The following is a 21,260-nucleotide window of genomic DNA, read 5'->3' as shown; positions in this document are numbered from 1 at the left end:
ATGGCCCCTTGTGCTTTTGTTTTGAACTTGCCAGCTTATGGGGTGTTCTTTTGTTTCACTTGCTGGAACTTGATTCTGTTTTCCTGACATGAAAACGACCTTACTTTTAATAGCTGTATTCTTCATAATTTAACTGTGTGGGTGTCTTTTTCCTATTCTCAAACGTGTGCTTTGAACCTTCAACTTTTATTTTTAAATAGCCTGCATCGGTTGCGGAGAAGTAATTATTTATGGCTGTCTTATTCTTTTTAACCACATTTCCTTATTTTTATGAAGTTCCTCTTTCAAAATCAAACATAGTTGATATAAGTTTATTCTGAATGTTCCTTCCTTGCAGGTTTAATGTAGCTGTGCTCTGGCTGCCATTTCAGTGTAACATGCTCAGCTGTGCCATGCGGGGCTACTCGGCGCTAACTTCGAAGTTATTTTTTTCCCATTTGGGACAAGCTGCTGCACTGATTGTCCCAGGTTTGTCCCCAGTGCTGTGCCCTTTGTACATGCTGGTGATTGAAGGTTCCCGTTACTGTTGGGTTTCCTGCCTTTGTTGCCTCTCTGGTTTCCCCCATGTGTCGGGCAGCGGTGCTGTTCTGGGCAGGCCAATAGCAACAGTTCTCTGCTATTACTTGAGCCTTGAGTTTTTGGTCCGTGGGGATTGTATTGTTTATCCATATGGTTAAATTGCTGATTTGATGAGCCTTTAAGCTCTCCCTCACCGTATCAGCAATTCTTGCTGGCATGCCCTGTCCTTCCTAACACTGGTGTTCTGCTCTGTGGTTCCCCCTGCTGAGTCTCCAGCACACCTGCCTGTGATCTCCTTGCTACTGTTGGCCAACTACACCCCCACGTTTGGGGGTTTTGTCCTTTTCTTCACCTCACCAAACAGTTAGTTCTGTCTGTTCTTTGGTTCCTGTTTGCTTGTTGCCTGATGCTGTCTCATACTGGCCCACGGCACTGTCTGGTTGCCGCGGGAAGTGGTGTTTTCTCTCCTTGACGTGCCTCCCAGAGTTCCTTTTGCTGGAGAACGTGGTGCACCACTTCATGCTTCCCTGTGTACTTGATCTGAAGATGGGGACCAGGCAGCACGGAGATGATGCATCTGAGGAGAAGGCTGCTCGGCAGATGAAGAAGTGTGAGCAGAGCACGTCCGCCACCTTGGGTGTGCGTGTGTGTGGGATGCAGGTAGGGATCCCCAAGGCTGCAGGTGCTGCATGTTCCTTTTCACAGCCCTGTTAGACGTCCCAGTTAATGTTTGCTGCTGAGCACTGAGGTAGAGAGTCTTCCTATTCAGCGGGTACACCAGTGTTTGTGATACCTGCATTTTTGTCTTCATTTCTATGCATAGAGCAAAGGAACGTGCTTCCCCCAAGTTGGCGTGCTTTATCCAAAGCTGTTTTGTTTACAGACAATTAGAGGATTTTCTAATCATTTTTGTGGCTTAGTATTCAGCTAAAATCATGATGCCGGGGGGGGGTTGTCCCTCTGTCCCAGCATCAGTTGACAGTGCTGTGTCGGGGTTAGGAAGCTACTCTTCTCTTGTGGCCAGGCCTGGCACACAGGGATTTGCTGCTGTGGTTGTGCAATAGTTGCTCTTTTCCCCACCCACAGAAGGATCCTGTAATCCAGATCTCTGCACACAAGCTCTGAAGCAACGAGGGCCCTTTGTTAATCACATGCCATGTAATAACAGCAATACATGCCAGCAGCTTCTGCTGCCAGCGGACTGCCCGAGTTGCTGTAAGACTTTTTTCAAGTGTCAGTGTCAGGGTCTGTTTTGTTGTGCCTCTTGGGGACACTCAGACTGACAAACTGCTCTTTGGGTATCCTGGGAGAGTGCCTGGGCACCTTGCCTGTGCCTGTGGGATGTACCTGTGAGCTGCTGTGGGATGTAGGGAACAGGCAGGGCTGTTAACCCCTCCTTCTGGGACATGGTGGTCACACAAGTTCCCTCTGCCCTGTCAGCACAGGGTGGCTCAGGGCTCTGTGTGACCTTAACCTTTTCCTCCCACTTGATGTGTTTTTCCTTTGGCTTTCTAGGTCTATCAGCTGAACACAGGGCATTACTTATGCAGGAATAAATACTATGGACGTGGTCTTTCCATTGAGGGCTTCCGCAATGCCCTTTACCAGTATCTCCACAATGGCATTGAGCTGCGCAAGGACCTCTTTGAGCCTATCCTTGCCAAACTGCGAAGCCTGAAGGCGGTTTTGGAGAGACAGGCCTCCTACCGCTTCTACTCCAGCTCCCTCCTCATCATTTACGACGGGAAGGACAGCAGGGCAGGGATGTTTGTGGAGCGCCGGCCGGAGATGCGCCTGAAACGGGTGGAGAGCTCTCTCCCGGAGAGCCTTCCGGATGGCGGCGGCACGGAGCCCGGCTCCTCGGCCCAGCCCAAGGTGGACGTGCGTATGATTGACTTTGCACACAGCACGTTCAAAGGCTTTCGCGATGACCCCACTGTGCACGACGGACCCGATGTGGGTTATGTATTCGGGCTAGAAAGCCTCATCAACATCATGGAACAGATGCGTGAGGAAAACCAGTAGCCCTGGGCTACGGCCTCTTATTCTTGTCCTGGTGGCAGGAGCAGACAAGACCACCTACTACCACAGGAAAAAAAGCAGACAACTTCAGTTTTAAACAATTGTATTGCTCCATTGTTTTTAAATGTACTTGGATAGAAGAGCTGAGGGGAGGCAGGATGGAAGAGCTCCTCATGCTGCCCGGGTGGTTCTGACTGCACCAGCTCTGCCTTCTGGAGGAGGCTCACTAGGTGCCTGCTGGGTGTTGGGTGTCCTGGTTCTTCTCTCGTCGCGTGTGCATTCTGGAGGGAGGACCTGGTTGTAGGGAAGAGAAAGTAGGAGAGCACGGGGCTCTTCACGGGGCTGGAGCTGTGGCGTGAGGAGCCTCCTGCCTCAGGAGCCTCCAGGAGAGCCTTCACTTCAGAATTCTCCTGGGTTGTTTGGAAAGGGCGATCGGCAGCGTCTATGGCGCTGATGGTGAGCAGCACAGGTGCTGGTCTGTGTGTTTGCTGACGCTAGCTCTGCCCTGGGTTTTACTGATGGGGCTTTGCTTTTGATGCTGCCTTTTTTCTGCTGTTTGGGCACTGTGAATAACCAACCCAAACACAGAAATAAAATGACCAAATGCAACCCCTGGCAGAGCTGTGGCCGGGAGGGAATGCGGCACACCTGGAGCTGTGCTCGAGCCCGGGGCCTGCTTGCAGGCGGGCACGGGGGCTGTGCGAGAGTAAAACTCTACCTTGGACCACTGACCAAGCAAGAACTCAAATTGTGGGCTAGCAATAGTATCTGTAGCAGTTAACGCGACCCCAGCCCTGCAGTGGGCGTTTCGGACCATTTCAACCCTTCCTGTTGTGTGATGTTGGTCCCACAGGTTCTATGCGAGTGGCTCCCTGATGCTGTTGGGCCTCGAGGCTGCAGTGTGGGGCTGCTTGTGCCCCCACATGGGGCCCTCTGCCCTGCAGCCCCTGCTCTTTGGGCAGGTCCCTGCACAGGGGTGGTGGGAGGCCAAGGATTAGGGCTACCTGCTCCTCTGCCTGGGGGTTTCAGGGGGATGGGGAGGGGAGACCTGGCTGAACAGTGACTGCCATCACCTGTTTGGCTTTGCTTCACAGAGTCAGTCTTTCCCAAAATAAATGATCTGTTTGTGGGTGAAACAGCCAGCTGGGACACGCTCTGCTGCCTGGGCTGGTGCTTTACCTGCAGCTTCCCTTGATGAGGGCATTAATGTTTGATACTGCGGCCTGGTGGTACTGAACCCCACGCTGCTCTGCATCACCCCCTCTGTGTTTCTGTGCTGGGCCCCCCACTTGCTCCCTCCCTGGTGTCGCTGACTTGTTCCATGGTGTTACCATTACCCTGACTGGCTGTGAAACTGCCTGGTTACCTGCGAGGCCAGGGTTGGGTTGTGGTTTTTGTTTTGGGTGTGTTGGTTTTTTGTTTTGTTTTTTACTTCAGGAAAGCTTGTTTGGGGAATACTCGCATGTAGCATGTGTGCTGACTCTGTGTGTGCATGGTCTGTTAGGAAGTGTCAGTGCCCGGCTGTCGGCCGCGGCAGCAGGCAGGGACAGTGCCGGCGTTGGTCTCGAATCGTACCTCTGCCTCTCATTTCAAAGCTCACCCACGCCACTGCTCCTCTCCGGCTCTCTGGACGAGGACCTTCATTTGCACCCCTCCCCTGTGCTGGGTTACTTCTTTCATTGCTTCTGCCGGGCTCCCGGGATGTTCAGGGAACAGGTTTGCGGGAGGGAGGGAGGCTGGGTGGGGTAGCGTCTGCCCCAGGAACCCGGAGCAGCCCGGGCTGTGCGTGTCCTTGTCCCTGGCGGGCTGCGGCAGGTGCGGGCTGCGGGCCGTTCCTCCTGGGGAGCAGCTCCGGCTCCCGCCGCTCCCTGCCCGGCTCGGCCGGGCTGCGCGGTGCCAGAGCTGCCCCTCTCCCCTCCCTTCGGACCACGGCGGTGGGACTCCACAGCTTGTACATAGCCTTGATCCCCGTTTGTTTTTACATGAATAATCACCCTGTTTGTGCTTCACAGAGAACCAAAAACCATTAAAGGATCTGTTTTTGTCCGTGGTGTGCCGTGCCTGCCTTCCCTGCTCGCCGAGCCCGCGGTCGGGGTGGGGGGGAGGCAGAGCCGGGCTGGGGAGCCTCGGGCAGGACCTCTGTGCGAGTGCCTTGAACTTCGCTGCCCCGTGCCCCTTCCTTACTCTTGCCGAGGCGGGGGCAGAGCACCGGCCCCAGGCAGGCTGCAGCCCCCGAGCCGCCACCGGGCTGTGGCGCTGACCCGACCCGACCACGGTGCTGCTGCTTTTCCTGGGTGTCCGGCCTCGGGCTGATGGCGGCGGGCGGCGAGGGCCCGGAGCGGGTAGTCATGCGCGCGGGAGGTGCTAGGACCCGGGGCGGGCGGCGGGGGCGGGACTAAGGCAGGGGCGGGCTGCAGGACCCGGGGCGGGCGATAGGACCCGGGGCGGGCGGCAGGACCCGGGGCGGGCGATAGGACCCGGGGCGGGCGAGGGGCGTGTCTGGCGGCGGTGACGCGCACGGCGCGCGCGGCGCTGACGTGTCGGTGCGGGCGCGGCGCGGGGGGATGCGGGCGCTGATCCTGGTCGGCGGCTTCGGGACGCGGCTGCGGCCGCTGACCCTGAGCCGGCCGAAGCCGCTGGTGGAGTTCTGCAACAAGGCGGTGCTGCTGCACCAGCTGGAGGCCCTGCGGCAGGTGGGCGCGGCGGGGGCAGCGGGGAGCGCGGGGGCCGCCCCGCCGCCGGCTGACCCGCGCTCCCGCAGGCCGGGGTCAGCCATGTGGTGCTGGCGGTCAGCTACATGTCGGAGACGCTGGAGGCCGCCATGCGGGAGCAGGAGCAGCGGGTAAGGGCTCCGCCGCCTCCCCCAGCCTCCCCCCACGACCCGCCCCGCACACGCCGCTCACCCTGTGCCCGCAGCTCGGCATCCGCATCTCCCTGTCCCACGAGAAGGAGCCGCTGGGCACAGGTAGGGGACGGGCAGGGGCGGGACCGAGGGGGCCTGGGGACAACGGGGCGGGCTGGGGGGGGCGGGGACACCGGGATGGGTACGGGTAGGGCTGTGGACGCTGCGAAGGGGACACCATGGACAGCAGTGCGCGTATGGGTAGGGCTGGGGACACGGGGAGGGGACACCGTGGGCAGCAGGATGGGTGGGACTGGGTAGGACTGGGAGGGCCGAGGACAGCAGGAGGGGCACCAGGGACATCAGGACAGCCCTGGGAGGGACCAGGGATGGCAGAGGTGGGTGAGGATCCAAGGGCACTGGTGACCTGGGAGGGCTGGTGGGACAGGGACACCAGGAAGACCTGGGCACTGGGCTCACCCCATCCCTGCGGCATCACTCATGGCCGGGCAGCGGGGCCGCTGGCGCTGGCGCGGGACCTGCTGGCCGAGGGCGAGGAGCCCTTCTTTGTCCTCAACAGCGACGTGATCTGCGAGTTCCCCTTCGCGGCGCTGGCCCGATTCCACCGGCAGCACGGCGGGGAGGGCTCGCTGGTGGTGACCCGCGTGGAGGAGCCGGCCAAGTACGGTGTGGTGGTGATCGAGCCCGACACCGGGCGCATCTGTCGCTTTGTGGAGAAGCCGCGTGTCTTCGTGTCCAACAAGATCAATGCCGGGCTCTACATCTTCAGCCCCGGCATCCTGAAACGCATCCAGGTAGGGGCCGGGGCGCCGGGCCGAGTGAGGCGGGGGAGCTGGGTCCCCGCTCAGCCCGGTGCCCTGTCCCCGCAGCTGCGCCCCACCTCCATCGAGAAGGAGATCTTCCCGGCCATGGCGCAGGAGGGGCAGCTCTACGCCATGGAGCTGCAGGGTAAGGCCCTGCGCAAGGCGCGGGCAGCACGGAGGGGTCTCGCCTGTGCTGCTGCCCCAGCAGTGGGGGCTGTCACCATGGCCATGTCCCTGCAGGCTTCTGGATGGACATTGGGCAGCCGAAAGATTTCCTCACGGGCATGTGCATGTACCTGCAGGCGCTGCGGGCTCAGCACCCTGAGAAGCTGCACTCGGGGCCCGGTGTTGTGGGGAACGTGCTGGTGGTAAGTGCCAGCCCCCAGCACAGTGGCCCCAGGCATGTGTCACGGGCTCTTGCTGTCCTCCCACCGCTGTCCTCGAGCTGTGCTCTACGTCACACGCTGGGCCAGCGGCACAGGCTGTGCCGAGAGCTCTGGCTGCCCTCCCAGCCCCAGTGCGGCCCCTCTTCCTTCCAGGATCCCAGCGCCAAGATTGGGGCAAACTGCGTCATAGGCCCCAATGTGACAATAGGGGCTGGTGTGGTGGTGGAGGACGGGGTGCGCATCAAGCGCTGCACCGTGCTGCAGGGGGCCCGCATCCGCTCCCACTCCTGGCTGGAGTCCTGCATCGTGGGCTGGAGCTGCTCCGTGGGGCAGTGGGTGAGGACATGGGTGTCTCCATAGGGATCAGGGCTCAGTTCTTGCCCTCCTGCCTCCTCGGGCTGCGGCTGAAGGCGTGGAGGGACGTGCTGGTGCCTGCAGGCAGGAGTGTGGCACTGAGCCCCAAGCCGGGGCAGGTGTGACGGGGCCTCTCTGGGGCAGGTGCGCATGGAGAACGTGACGGTTCTGGGCGAGGACGTCATCGTCAACGACGAACTCTACCTCAATGGGGCCAACGTGCTGCCCCACAAGTCCATTGCCGAGTCCGTGCCGGAGCCGCGCATCATCATGTAGCAGCCCCCGGTGGGCGCTGCACTCCCGGCTCTGCTTGGATTAAATATTTATATTTCCATCCACTGCTGAGTGTGATCCGAACACAGCCCGAGCGCTGGGCCACTTGCCAGCGCTGGCCTGGCAGCCGCTCCCCACATCACAGGGCACATAAGGAAGAATAATTTAATGCTGCATTTCACGAAATCAGCCCCCAGCCAGGGGCAAGTTAACAACCCGAACCCCCAGCCCGGTCCCCCTGCCCCGGGGCCGCCGTGTGTCCCCAGCGCTGCCCCAGAGCCCAGGCCTCGGGCTCCCCTCCCTGAGAAAGGCCCGTGGGGCAGAGGCTGCCGTGGCACTGGGCGAGGGGACACTGTCCCCACAGCCCGGCATTGGGCCTCCCCCTCCCTGCAGCCCCCACCCCACACCATGCTGGGTCCTGACTCTGCATGAGGGGAGGAGCTGGGGGAGTGTGGTGGGGGGCCCACCCGCTCAGCTGGGGAAGCCCGTGGCGCGGGGCTGGGTGCTACGAGCTGGCTGGTTTGGTGAAGTCGTCCACCCCTGTGATGGTGGCCTTGCAGAAGAAGCAGTCCTTGTTGTTCATCAGGTGCTGGTTGATGCAGGCTCTGGGACAGAGGAGGAAAGATCGTGAGCTCCTCCCCGCACAGTATGGGGGGCCAGGGGCTGGCAGCGACCCTGGGCGGGTGCAGGGGTACACATGTGAGCGACTCACTTGCACGACTTGTGGGAGCAGGGTCGGAAGATGGCCGAGATGGGGTGTGCATAGCAGATGGGGCACAGATCTTCCTCGCTGGTGGGCTGTGGGGGGGTACCAGGCAGTTAGTGGCGGCAGCAAAGACCCCGTGTCCCAGGGCAGCTGTGCCGGGAGCCGGGGCTGCTGCTGAGCACCGGGACCAGGCTGGGGGACTCACCAGTGTGGTGGCAGCCGCCTGCTTGGACTCCTCGCTCAGGTGGCTCAGCATCTTGTCCACCTTCGCCAGTTCCTCGGCACTGATGTAGTCTGTGTCTGTGGGAACAAACAGAGGGGAAATGTGACCCTTGGGCTGCCCCAAGGCTGCTTGGGGGGCTTAGTCTCTTTTGGCTCTCTACACAGCAAGTTGTCCCCTCTTTGTAACCCATTCTGCTGGGCAGAAACACCATTTCGGAGTGCCTAGCACCTAGAGTCTGGAAAAAAAATTAACATTGATATAGATTTAGTTGCAATGTAATCTATTAAATCTGTCCAAGATTTGTGGACCAGCAGGACAGGGAGCCTCGTGCTGGGGGACAGGAATCCTCATGCTGGGGACGGCAAGCTTGACATCGGGTACTGCATTGGGACAAAACAGCTGCCAAAAGAAGCACTGGACACAGCCCCATCCCAAGTGCCGCCACTGGGGGACAGCAGGGGAGGCATGGACCTCTGTCCCCAGGACTAAAGGGGCTGGGATACATTGCAGGGGCTGCAGACACCAGCAGACCCATCCCAGCCATGGCCAGGGACTGGTAGGGGGTGAGCACAGCCCAGCTCCCAGCGCGGTGCCAACACTTACAGGTGTGCAGGGAGAAATGGCGCTTGTCCGTGGCCGGGGGAGCGGCCGCCAGGGCCAAGGGCTCGGCGTGGCCCAGCAGGTACTGGATGGAGCGCAGCTGGAAGCAGGGGTCTGCCAGCAGCACCGCCGTCGCACGTTCAGCCCTGCGAAAGGACACAGTCAATCCTCAGCCCTATGTACAACACACCCTGTGGTCACCACGCCACCTGGCTGCATCCCCAGCCGGTCACCCCCTCCGCTCCTGGCAGCGCTGAGTGGGGGAAACATGCTCAAATGCAGCCGAAGGGCAGCAACCTTCCTCCTCCTGCTCCACACCCCCGCTCGCAGGCTCTGGGGATCAATACGGTGCATTAGCACTTGCTGAGGCTGCAGCCCTTGCACATGGGAGCACAGGGAGCTGAGGGGTGAAGCAGTCAGCACCCCATTTCACAGCACCGCAAGGGTAACAAAAGCGGTGCTGGGCACCAGCCTCACGTGGGGCTGTGGCCCCTGCACCCTGGGGACAGCTCAAGGTGCCCCCAGGGCAAGCGGGTGCCCCCACAAGCCAGGAGGGAGACGCTGTGGCTCTCCCTGGCTTCAAGCATCAGCAGGGACAGCGAGGACAGCTGAAGGGCATCGTGAGGAGCGTCTCCATCAGGCACCAGTGCCACGGGCTGCCCCCGGCAGGGAGCAGCACTGGTTCCACGCTGGCCCTTGGGCAGAAGGCGAGCAGGGTGAGGGACAAGCCCGGCAGCACAGGCAGAGCCGGGGTCGGGGCGCAGGGGGTTAACAGCCCCTGGTGCGCAGCAGCCGCAGCAGCCAAATTAGCTTTTTGCTGCCCTAATGGAAACGAATTCCCCAGCCTGGCTTCCCACTAACACACCCGGGCACTGGGTAATGACATTCCTGCATGTCCTTCACCCTGTGGCCACTCCCTCCCTGCCCGCAGCCCCTCTGCCCTGCGGACCCCACAGGGCTCATCCAGCCCCGCTCGCCCCATGGCCGGGGTTGCTGGGGAGTCCCTGCTGGCTCGTGCAGGGGGTGGTGGGGACGAGAGCAGCGGTCGGACCCACCACTGGGTGCTGAGCAGCGGGTGCCCGGGGACGACCGCCATCCCCGCTCCAGCCTGGGCACAGGGTTGGACACGAGGGGCTCCCAGAGCTGCTGCCGGGGCGGGTTTATTCCAGCATCCTCCCAGACGCTGGGCGGTCACAGAGCAGCCAGTGCAGCTGCCTTACAGATCACAGCCAGCCGAGCGGCCGCTCTCCAGCGGGAGGGATGGTGGCTGCACATCCGTGAGGCTGGAAGGTCAGCAAAGTGGCCCTGAGCACCCCTGGGGACAAGGGACCACACAGGACCAGCACCGGCTGCGCATCGCCCTGCCCACTCGCAGGACGGTAAGGGAGGGACACGGCCACGGCCACCACGGGGACCAATGGGATCCTGCCCAGCCCACACGCCGCACACCCCGGAGCGTAAATAGGGGCAGGAGCGGGACCGCGCGCCCACAGCCAGCCCAGCTCTCCGGGAGATGCTGGTTGTGAGGGAGCCGGGCACCAGATGAGGGTCAGCGGGGGCCAGAGCAAGGGATGTACCTGAGGGATGCACCACGGCGGCGCCAAGCTGTAAGAAACTTTGTGCTCCAGGGATGTGTGGCTCTGGAAGGCAGCGAGGCGTTCGCCCAGCCCGAAATGCAGCGCTGAAACACCGGAGCGTCTCAGCCCTCTGATGCCAGACACCGGCCCCCCCCCGCCCCCCTGCACCCGGGCAGCGGGCAGCCCGCGGGCCGGAGCTCCGGGACGTGGCAGCCCGGCGTGAGGCGCAGCAGAGCCAGGCAGGGCGATGCCGCCCTTTAACTCTCTTCAAACCCTGCGTCTGGAATCAGGATCCTCCTTCGCGAGGGGCAAAGGGGCGTCTGTGGGTGCTTGGTAAGAGACAGCACGGGGGAGAGCGGGGAGGACCGTGGCACGTTTTCTCTTGCGTCTGGTCGAGCCTGGCTGTGCCACCGGGCTGCACAGAGGCTCCTGCGCAGCACAATGTCCCCGCGGGTGCCCACAGACCCGCTGTGGCCACGGGTGGTGAAGCTGCTGGTGCTGCTCCAGCTGTGCGCCCAGCACCGCGCTGCCCACACCTCCCCGCCGCCCCACGGCTGCCCCGATGTCTGCATCTGCACCTCCGACCTGCTGAGCTGCAGCCGGCAGACGCTGCGCAGCGTGCCCCCGGCGCTGCCGCCCACCACCGCCACGCTGGACCTCAGCCACAACGCCCTCACCCAGCTCCAGGACCGCTGGCTGGCCGCCCTCCCGCACCTCGAGGCCCTCCACATCAGCCACAACCAGATTAAGGATCTTTCTCCGCAGGCTTTCCACAATGCCTCCTACCTGCGGCACCTGGACATGTCCTCCAACCACCTGCACGCTGTCGAGACGCACTACTTCAACGCGCTGGTGAGCTTGGAGGAGCTGCTGCTCTACAACAACCGCATCAAACGGGTGGATGAGAATGCCTTTGCCAAGCTGAGTGTGCTGCGGAAAGTCTATCTGAGCTGGAACAACCTGACCACCTTCCCCTTCCGCTCCGTGCAAGGGCTGGGCAGCTACAGCCTCCGCACGCTGGACCTCTCCTCCAACAGCCTGAGCAGCATTCCTGTGGAGGAGCTGGCCGCTCTGCCCGAAAACATCAGGAACGGCTTGTACCTGCACAACAACCCCGTCAGGTGCAGCTGCCCACTCTACCTGATGCTCCAGCGCTGGAAGCAGCAAGGTTTCAGCTCTGTGAAAGACTTCTTTGAGGAACACACCTGCAAGGTGTCTGACAACGTGCCTCGGTCCCTGATCAAGTTCCTCAAATACAGCCACATGTTCGAGAACTGCTCGGCGGGCCCTGAAGACGTGCACCCCGTGCCCTACCCTGTGATGGTGGGCCAGACCCTCCTGCTCGCCTGCAACACCAGCCTGCCGGCCACAGCCACCACCTACATGTGGATCTCCCCTCACCACGAGCCCATCAAACACCCAGGAAACAGCAACCGCTCCTTGGAACTCTACCACAATGGCAGCCTGAAGATCGCAGCTGCCAAGCCCTGGGACTCAGGGGTCTACGTTGGCTTGGCCATCAACAGCCCCCGCAACTTCAGCAGGCTGTGCGAGATCAACGTGACGGTCCACTACCCCAAGCCGGATGGGGAGACCTTCAGCACCGGCCTCACGACCCTGCTGGGGTGCATCGTGAGCCTGGTGCTCATCCTGGTGTACCTGTACCTCACGCCGTGCCGCTGCCTGAGCTGCTGCAAGAAGCCGGCACCGCTCAGCCCCCCGCAGGAGTGCAGCGCACAGTCCTCCATCCTCAGCACCACTCCCCCCGCCACCGACGCGCCCAACCGCAAGGTCAGCGCCAACAAGCACGTCGTCTTCCTCGAGCCCCTCAGGGAGACGCAGAACGGCAAGATCCGCCTGGCCCTCGGCGAGGACTTCCCTGACGCCAAGCACCCCAAGGTCCTGCAGCTCAAGTCGGACTCGGAGTCCATCAGCTCTATCTTTTCAGACACCCCCATCATGTCCTAGTGGGGCAGAGCTGGGAGGAGAGCCGGGGCCTCCTGAGAGCTGTTTTCCTCTATTGCAGGATTATCGGGCACCCCGAGCTCCAGGCTTGACTGCAACCCCTGAAGGTGACCGGGATCACCCATACCTGCTTCAGCCATCAGCTCCTGCGGGGTTTTGGGCCAGGGGCCTCTTGGTGCCCAGCAAGAGCTCCTCGCATAAGCCACTGGCAACGGCCTCGTTAGCACAAGGGCAAGGCTGCTGAACCCAGCACACCTGAGGAGCCCCTGCTTTGGCCAGACAAACTCCATAACGGTGGCACCTGGGCCAGCAGTCTGAAATGGCCCCGTGCATGTGACACCCAACCTGGTGCCACCACCACGGACCCCCAGCCAGGCAACAGCCGTGGTGAGTGGGACACTGTCCTCACTCATGCCAGGGCCCCTGGGGATGGCAGTGCCACTGTCCTCTCCCAGCCTGTGTGGGTCTCCAATACCGTAGCTGGGAGGGTGGGAATCGCGACCCTGTCGCCCCCTCCCCAGACATGGCCATGCAAGAGCGATGGAGCTCGGTGCCCAACCAGCCACGCAGCCAAGCAAATGTTACAAGCTTTTGCCTCCCGAGAAGCTGTAAATAGTCAAGGCAGGATTAGGTGACGTGATACAGCGCCCGCATTGCTCAGAGCTCCCCGTGCCGCCAAGGACGATGAGGTCTTGGATGCACCACCCTCCTCCACTGCTTCTCCTTGAGGCGGACAAACGCGCTGCTACAGCACAGCTATTTGGGCAGTAATCTAATAAGCCTATTGATAAATGTGAGTAATCCTCTCCTCTCTTGGGTCGTAATTCTCTAGTTACATTGGAATAAAAATGCCTATTTTTTTAAGCTCACGCTGGGCTGAGTGTCTCCTTGTCCTCGCAGGGCAGTGGTGCAGAGCTGCCCCATGTCCCACAGCACAGCAGCAGGAGTTTGGGGGGCTGAGGGAGCCCCAGATTCCTGCTGGCGGGGCATATGGAGCCAGGGGATTTGCACTGGGCTCACAGCCTCTGTTCCCATCAAACAGTGTCAGGTCGGCCTTGGTGAGGGGGTTAAATGTGCTGAGATGGAGCTGGTAGTCCAGGGATGGTGCGGGAGGAGTGATGGGTGGCTTGTCCCTGGGAGGGCGGGTCTCCAGTGACGGCTGGAGCAGGGGAGGGAGCAGCACCCACCAACACACGGGCACATCCAGCCCTTGACAGGGACAAGCAGGATTCATCTGTGGGGAGAGGCACCCTGGGGAGACCCACGCGGGGTTGGACTGGCCCTGTTTTTGGCTGAGTCCCGACACCCTTTGCAGCTGGAGCCCACCCACCTCACCGCACACCTGCACCGCTCTCCCCAGCGCCCAGCCGTGCATCACCCTGGTGCAGGGGGCGGCTCTGCCACCCGGAACACCTGCCCGATCCCACTGAGGGGTGAGGGTGTCCCCCCTATCTGCCGGCCCCCAACACAGCAGAGCAGGAGCACACAGCTGCCAGGGCCATCTCACAGGCAGGAGTACGGCTCAGACACCACCCAAAAATGGGCACCAGGACCCTTCACAGACCTTCCCCCAAACCCACAGCTATGTGTCCCGGCCCCAAGACCTGTCGCTGGGAGGGGAAGGTCCCTGCAGCACTGGGACACTGCCAGCACTCGCCTTTCAACTTTTTCAGCTAGGGAACAAGAAGCATTTTTCCCAGCAAGAAGTCAACCATGCCCAAAGCGCCTGTCAGAAACCCCTCACCCATCCAAGGAGGGCAGAGAATTTGGGAGAGCCGCTCTCCTGAGCCAGCTGCAGCCACTCAGTGCTGACCTGACACCGACCTTGCTGCAGCTCCATGCGATCCGTGTCCCGCTGCCCTGCGGCTGCTGCTCAGCGGCTGGCGAAGGCGATGGGATGTGGAGCGACAGCCCCGCCAGCCTGTGCCCTCGCTCCCCACGTGCCCACCGCTGCTGTCCCTGTCACCCCATGTTATCACAGAGCTCCTGACAAGCCCAGGATGCCGAGCCAGCCACGCTGGGGGGCTGCCAGGGGTGATGAGGGGCTTTGGTGTCGAACGGATGGGTGGTGAGCAGCTCCCTGCCCCTTGAGGATGGAGCTGAGGCAATGCCATCCCCTGGCTCTGCACCCGGGCAGGGATCCCACGGGCAGGATGGTTTGAATTTGCCCTGGGAACACCTGGGAAAGAAAAGAGACCCAGCCAAGAGGGCCCAGGTCCAAACTCAGTGAGGACACTGCCCCGAGCGTGGCACACGCCTGCCTAGGTGGTGCTGAGCCCGTGATGGAGCACATGCTGCATCTCAGCACCGCATCCTGCTCTGAGAGGAAAGGTGACATGTTACCCACCCACTGCTCTTCTGTCACTGTCCTTGTAGGGCTCCTCATAACCTCCTTCCTTCCCTGATGCCAACAACAGCTTCCTGGGCATTAGTGCTCCTGCAAACCCGCATCTTCAGCTGAGGCTAGTGACTGAAGCTCAGGGAAAGATCAGGCCAACTGCAGCATAAGAAAAGCTCCCAAAGGCTTCTCCAGAGACACACCAGCCTGGAGAAGCCAAGGAGAGCGCTTCCAGCTTGGTTGCAGCTCTCCTGTCCCTGCAGGGGAAGGCACATTCAAGGGTTGTATCAGTGCTGCTCCCAAGGGCTCCTCACTGTCTTTACCTGGGAAAATCCTCCTGCTGCTGCGTTTCACACCTTTCTGATGCTCAGAAAGGACCCCGCACCACATTGCTGCTCCAACGAGCAAGGCAAGGCAGTTCAAACTGCTGAAGCAGTTCATTGAGCAGCCTGGAAGGCAAATATCTCAGTAAGGATGAACAGCCACGAGCACAGCCTCCCTGACAGGCAGGAGCTGGGGAATGTAATGGAAGGTCCCGGAGGAATACACTGTCCTCTCCCGGCAGCCATCCGCACCATTACAGCCCCTGCTTGCTGCCAAACCAGCCTCCCGCTCCGTGACTCCGCAGGGTAAAGTAACAGCTCAGCACGGAGCACGGTGTCCCCAGCACGCGGGGAGACCCACACGGGAATGAAGGACCGGCTCTGGGGACCAGCCTCCAACGCTGACTCCTGTCTGCCCTGGCACTTCTCATCTCAGCCAGGACACGCTGACGGCCAGTCCCTCCCTGTCCTCCTGCCACCAGGGCTGGACACACGAGGTACATGGTTGGACCTGATCCTTTCCTTATGATGATCGCAGTTTTCCCAAGAGCTCAAAGCAGCGAAGCCTGGTGCTGGCCAGCACAATGCCTGCTCCTGTCACCCAGCGTGTGCCCGACAGCTGGGAGGGGCCCAGAGGCCCCAGCCTTGCAGTCCCACTGCCCACGACACAGCATTTGGAGCTGGCAGCTCGTAAAAACAGATCAGTAAGGCCAGACTCCTTTTTTAACTGCAAAACCTTTGTCTGAGCTAGTCATTCCTCTGTGCTCTGGCTCAGACTCACGCTGATCTCTGCAAAACTCAAGTACCACTCATTTTCTAAGTTTGTAAGGCAAGGTAGCAATGACCCCTTTAAACTGAGTGATCCGTGAAATGTCTATTCCTGCATCTCTTTCCACCACAGCTCACTCATCAACATCTGTTGAAGGAGCATCAGTGTTTGAGTGATCAGTAATCAGTGTCCTACAGGACGGCAGAGAAGTACCACATCTGGGGGGACCAGCCAAGTCCCCAGGGTCCCAGCAGGGCTTGAGCACCCAGGCAGTTGGCCACACTGAGGTGAGTAACCTGCAGGCTGGGATCTGCTGTGACTTTTCCAGTGGAGGTGACCCCAAAACCATCTAGCAATTGAACAGTCTGCTTAGCCTGCCTTCCCCACCTGCCCTTGTGCCTCCTCACCTTCCTGCTCACCAGTGTGCTTCTTCTGCCCAGGGAATCTCTGTCTCCTCCGTCCTGCCAGTCCATCCCTCTGCACCTCTGTACTGTGCAAAGGAGTGTGGAGATCCAGCCAAAATTACCCCAACATCATGTCAGCCCAGTGCTGCTCCTCCTGGCAGGTCCCATGGCTCATGCTCAGCACCCCACTGGCACAGCGTGGATCCCCACCCTGTGCTCTGCTCGTTGGTACCACCATGTTCTTGGTGACCACACTGCTCTTCCCTCTGTCCTCTCCATCTTTCGGGCAGAAGTCCCTGGGAGACCCACCCTGAAGGCTGCTTGGGTCTTTTCTTATAAAGTTGTGCCACAGACAAGTTCACTGGCTCCTTGCACGTGCCCCAACCCTTCAGACTGACACTGGGAGCACAGTGGCAGCCGAGCCCTGGTACAACACGGCTCATGTCTGCTCTGGGATGGTCACTTGCTTTCCACAAAGCCTGTTCCAACTGATGTGCCCAGTAATAACTACAACGTGCCCTCTCATGCAGGGAACCAGCAGCCTCACCATCCTTCCCCTGCTGCTCAATCTCGCCAGGATCCTTACACAAGCCCTGGCCAACGCTGCTCCATTAGCTCACTCCAAAGGAGGCTTAATAGAAAATCTGCTCAATTATTTAGCAGGCAAACGGGGGAATGATACCGGCCGAAGGCAGCCAGGGTCTCTGGCGTGGACCCAACAATTCAGCCCAACTCCTGGCTCAGCCTGCCAGATCCTGCCTCCCTTTCCTGCCCGCAAAACCCAGGCTCAGACATTAAGGCCTGGCAAACAGGCAGCACACGGGCATCCCTGCCTCCTCCGCCACCCCTGCCTCCTCCACCACCCCTGCCTTCTCCACCACCCCTGCCTTCTCCACCATCCCTGTCTCCTCCGCCATCCCTGCCTCCTCTGCCATCCCTGCCTCCTCCACCACCCCTGCCTTCTCCACCATCCCTGTCTCCTCCACCACCCCTGCCTCCTTAGCCCAGCAACAAAAGTGCTGCCCAACTATACTTGTCAGACCCAAGGGCTGGGAGGGGGTAGCACATCAGGAGGCCTGAGCAGTCCCAAAACAACACTGCAGAGGCCAAAGGGGTTTTAAACCAAGGAGCTGTTGCGGATTAGTGGGACAGGCCAGCCCCCAGTGCCAGGTTTAGGTCCCACCCTGCAAGCCCTTGAGGGACAGGCAGCCACTGCCAGGAGACACAGCTGCTCTTTGGGAACATGAAGACCCTCTGCTGAGGGACCCCAGTTTGAGCCAGCAGCCTCCCCACCTGTGCCCTGCACTAAAGCTCCTTGCCTGTTTGCAAGGCTCGTTGCACCCTGCAAGGCAGCTGAGCCTCCCCAGTTATCAGCACAAGGTTTTCCTCCCCACACTTTGGCCCCCAGCAAGCATTTTGGAGTTGTGGTGAGTGACCTATGGAGGCTTTACAAAGACCAGTAAACCTGGACGGGGTGGGCTCTGTGGCTTTGGTTCACCATGAGCAGACCAGCTGTCCTGCCGGACCGGAGAAGAAATGCATTTCTCCTCCCTCAGCAGCACAGCCCGCTCCATCCAGAGGCTACAGCGTATTATGTATCAGCTGCCTTATCACATCCCAGCCTGGGCAACGTTCCCCCATGCCTAATGGCCCTGTTTGGTGCCAGAAGTCCGTAGCAAGAGGACTTGATGCCTGGCTGAGCATCCTGTGCTGGGCAAGGAGCAGCCGAGGCATCCAACTGCATCCTGATAATGTGGCTGGATGAGCCGGCAGGGCTGCAGCTCTCCTCGCTCCCACCCTTCCCCGCTGGAACACTTTGCCTGTACAAATGGGACCTCACTCCTCTACCTCCTGACAAACCTGTCTTCTCTGTCCCAGGGCAAAGCTTGCAACACCTTCCAGAACAGCATCAGCTCGCTGGGTTAGAGGCAACCAGAAAAACCACAGCCAAGCCAAGAAAGTCACTCGAGGTCCTGTCCCCTGTCCTTGTCCCCTGGGGCAGAGCCTCCTTGCAAGGAACCAGTCAGGGTAACAGCAAGTGTCCGAGGCAATTCCCACAGAGAAGTTTCTACAAGCAGATGTGGGCTGTATAATCCTGCTCTGTTAATGATTTCTGGTAACCTGGAAGTTACCAAATGAGACCTGGAAGAGAATTCTACCTGCTCCCAGCACTGCCCAGGCAGAGTGCTTCCAAGGAAGGGAAAAAACCCGTCCTGTTAAATTGCTCACTGCACTGAGAGGAAGGGAAAAAGGAAAAAGGAAAGTTGTCTCCTTTAGAGTTCATATAAAAAAGGTCTGCTCTGGAGAGCCTGGTTACATGTGGCATTCTTTGACATCTTCAGTTACTTTCTGCAGCAACACGACCCATGGAAATCATCTCCCATGGGAGCCTACAGACTCAAGGAAGGTTTGCATTCTCCTTTTCCATTCAACAGACTATCTTCTTACTCATTGGCTCAGAGACAGACTCTTCCCATCACCCTGCTCCAGGCCACCCATACCATCTGCCTGGTTTTTGGGTGACTGTGGGGAGGAGACCCCTGCAGGGCTCTGCTCACCCCAGCTGCACCTCTCAGCCCTCAGCACCCTGTGGTGCTGGTGCCAAGAGACTTGCAAACAGGATCAAACCAGGACCGAACCCTTGAGGAATGCAAAGGCAACAGAAAACTTCTCATACCTGCTGTTTTTCTCCACCCGGTCCCTGTTTGCTGTTTTTGATTGTGCCTGCATGAGGCAGAACCACCCCATAAGCAGGGTACAACACCCACACCCCGCTCCCCAATTCAGAGTGCTGCAAAGAGGGCGGGAGGCTCAGTGTTCCCTTCAGTGTGAGTTTCTCTGCCTGCGGCCAGGCTGATCGCTGCCATCAGGGTGCCCATCACTCTGCGCAGGCAGAGGGTCTCCAGGCCACTCGGCCTTGGGTCCTTTGTCTTGATTGACCTCAGTGGTTCCCGTGCAACGTTTGCCTGCCTTTTATAGATCAGTGACGTATCCAACCTCAGATTTACTGCAGGGCTTTGCAAAATCACACAGAAGCATTTTGTTTTATAGACAACATTTCCCTAGGCTTCCTTCTGTTTCACCTTGTGTTTATCTGGCTAGGTCCACCACGAGGACATGATGCTTTTTTAGCATCAATCCCCAATTTCGTATTTATTTCTGCTTTCCAGCACAGAAGGAGGTGACCACAAAGACCTTGATGATCAGCCAGAGACTTGCCACATCCCAGCTGCACACCCTGGGATACGGCACCTCTGGTTTGTGACCGCGCAGCTGGCCGCTGCCCCAGGCATGGAGGATGCTGCTGGCAGGCAGGGGTCAGTGCTGGTGGCCACGTACAGCCCCTGTCACACCGTCTGCCCGGGTTTCCCTAACTCAAAGCACAGCTGACTTTTCAGGTAAAGGAGACAGGGTCTGGAAGCTTTCTGTCTCCCCAGAACTGCCTGCAGGCTGGGAAGGATGCGTTTCATCACACCACCATTCTCCCAGCGCTCTTCTGAGGGCCAGAGAAAGAGCTTTATCCCTTCCCCTCTCTGACTCTACAAGTGACCTGCTCTGGGACAGGGGTTCAAGGGACAGGGAGCCAGGGAAGGATTTCTCGTCTGGCCTGGCATGCAGGGCACTGCTTTATGACCACCCCGCGTCCCTCTGGGAAGAAGTGTCTAGTTGTGGCGTCAAATTCATGATGTTTGCCCTTTCCATGAAGTAAGATACTGAGGGTGAGCAAAATCCACCCCCGTTCACAGATCAGAAAGGCCAGTGATCAGTGCCCTTGTGCTAAGCTCTTGGCACTGTCACACTTGGGGCTGTGACACTGGTACAGCAACCACAGGAGGCAGGATATAATTAGATATATTTGTGTACATCTTTGAGACCTTGAGAGAAGAAGCTGAAAGACTGGCTTCAGGGCTGAGCTGCTCGGCCAGATGGGGCTCCGCTCTCCGCAAAGCCAGAGACTACCGTGTTCTCCAAAAGCAAAAACAAGCAGGACGGGCAGCGCGGGCAGAAGAGTCCCATCTCCCACAGCATCCTACAGGGCACGGTGGCCAGGCAAGACACCTACAAGCAACACTGGGACAGCACAACAGCAGAGCCTGTGTTTTCAGGACTTAGTGCAAGTAGGCACAGACACATATAAACCGCCACGTCAGCTGTGGCTTTGACCAGCCACATCATTCCCCCAGTGCCACGTCTCTGAAGAGCTGGTTATCATAAAAACAAGAAGATTCGCTTCATCTGAAAACCAGCATCACCTAAGTGCCCAGACAGGATTTCTCCCACCCTTGTGCCACAAGTCTGGGCAGCCAGAGAGCTCCGCACACATTTTGATGCCTCCCTGAGGTGTGTCTAGAGCAAAGGAGCTTTAATGAACTCCCACCCATCGCTGTGTGCTGCAGCACTTTGTCTGCATCATCACATCAGCACAGCTCTTCCACGTGTGGCGCTCACAGACTCCGATGGCAGCTGTCCTGTTGCACAGAGAGCCAGATCCCATCCTGGGGATGAAGGTGCACACGTGCTGTGGTACAGCACCTCATGGCTACCTCTCACGAGCACAAGGGCTTTCCTGCACCAGGGGAAGGAGTTTTGCACCCAGCAGTAGCACTGGGATGCAGCTGCTGCAGGGGCACACAGGTCTGTGGCGTCTGCCTGCTCCATGCACATCTGCCTCACCTCAATTCAGTTTCGATGCACCCACATAGCTCCTGCAACACCTCCCGTGGCACTGAACATGGCAGCACCCAAAGCAATGCCACACGCAGCGACTCCAGGCTTTGGAAGTCAAAAGCCACTCACCCCTGAGCATCAGTGTCCACAAGCAGCCGGACCAGTATCCCCGTCACAGCCACAAGGATTGGGTAATGGTCCACGCTCTCCAGCCCTGCAGAAGCAAAAGAGGAAGAGCCACTGCCACCACACGACAAGCAGAGCAGGGCTGCACCGTGACTCCCAGACTTGGTGGTGGAGCAGTGCAGGAGGCGGGGATTGTGACTTGGGCTCCAGTGGGACCAAGGGTTTCATTGAGGACAGAGAAATCTTCCCTGCTAATGCAAACCCCAGACTCATGCACAGCTCTCATGATGGAGCATCCCTGCCTCTTCCAAGCCTCAAGAGGAGAAGGAGGTCTGTCCTCT

At 59.5% G+C, this 21,260-nt stretch overlaps 4 protein-coding genes across 17 annotated transcripts in view; 3 read left to right on the top strand and 1 right to left on the bottom strand.

Annotated features, from left to right (window-relative positions):
• Positions 1-4,587, top strand: part of IP6K1 (inositol hexakisphosphate kinase 1) — a 37,823-nt gene extending 33,236 nt beyond the window's left edge. For all 10 annotated transcript variants that reach the window (XM_082060419.1, XM_082060415.1, XM_082060414.1 and 7 more), the window contains 2 exons: positions 1,004-1,179; positions 2,035-4,587. In XM_082060419.1, coding sequence (XP_081916545.1) covers positions 1,004-1,179; positions 2,035-2,544 — 686 coding nt within the window. In that variant the 3' untranslated portion in view covers positions 2,545-4,587. The remainder of the gene's footprint in view (positions 1-1,003; positions 1,180-2,034) is intronic.
• A 457-nt stretch (positions 4,588-5,044) lies between these two features.
• On the top strand, positions 5,045-7,281 carry GMPPB (GDP-mannose pyrophosphorylase B). The gene is made up of 8 exons (XM_082060413.1): positions 5,045-5,234; positions 5,303-5,383; positions 5,458-5,506; positions 5,897-6,198; positions 6,274-6,352; positions 6,448-6,575; positions 6,747-6,929; positions 7,092-7,281. Exons 1-8 carry the CDS (start codon positions 5,106-5,108, stop codon positions 7,221-7,223), a joined length of 1,083 nt encoding a protein of 360 aa, XP_081916539.1. The 5' UTR covers positions 5,045-5,105; the 3' UTR covers positions 7,224-7,281.
• A 107-nt stretch (positions 7,282-7,388) lies between these two features.
• The window catches only part of RNF123 (ring finger protein 123), a 51,671-nt gene continuing 37,799 nt past the window's right edge, over positions 7,389-21,260 (bottom strand). For all 5 annotated transcript variants that reach the window (XM_082060411.1, XM_082060410.1, XM_082060412.1 and 2 more), the window contains 5 exons: positions 20,923-21,007; positions 8,753-8,895; positions 8,132-8,226; positions 7,933-8,018; positions 7,389-7,825 (listed from right to left, as the gene is read on the bottom strand). In XM_082060411.1, coding sequence (XP_081916537.1) covers positions 7,726-7,825; positions 7,933-8,018; positions 8,132-8,226; positions 8,753-8,895; positions 20,923-21,007 — 509 coding nt within the window. In that variant the 3' untranslated portion in view covers positions 7,389-7,725. The remainder of the gene's footprint in view (positions 7,826-7,932; positions 8,019-8,131; positions 8,227-8,752; positions 8,896-20,922; positions 21,008-21,260) is intronic.
• AMIGO3 (adhesion molecule with Ig like domain 3) lies at positions 10,768-12,931 on the top strand (the record flags this gene model as incomplete). The annotated part of the gene is made up of 1 exon (XM_082059867.1): positions 10,768-12,931. One exon carries the CDS (start codon positions 10,768-10,770, stop codon positions 12,292-12,294), a length of 1,527 nt encoding a protein of 508 aa, XP_081915993.1. The 3' UTR covers positions 12,295-12,931.

This window comes from Streptopelia decaocto (genome assembly GCF_964273445.1).
Source record: "Streptopelia decaocto genome assembly, chromosome: 8".
NCBI lineage: Eukaryota > Metazoa > Chordata > Aves > Columbiformes > Columbidae > Streptopelia > Streptopelia decaocto.
The sequence above is the reverse complement of the archived record's forward strand: the minus strand, read 5'-3'. Positions and strand labels throughout refer to the sequence as shown.

Coding starts and splice junctions, on each gene's coding strand:
- GMPPB (XM_082060413.1), top strand. CDS start 5,106: ATGCGGGCGCTGATCCTGGTCGGCGGCTTCGGGACGCGGCTGCGGCCG. Junction 5,384..5,457: donor TGCGGGAGCAGGAGCAGCGG/GTAAGGGCTCCG, acceptor CTGTGCCCGCAG/CTCGGCATCCGCATCTCCCT. Junction 6,576..6,746: donor TTGTGGGGAACGTGCTGGTG/GTAAGTGCCAGC, acceptor TCTTCCTTCCAG/GATCCCAGCGCCAAGATTGG.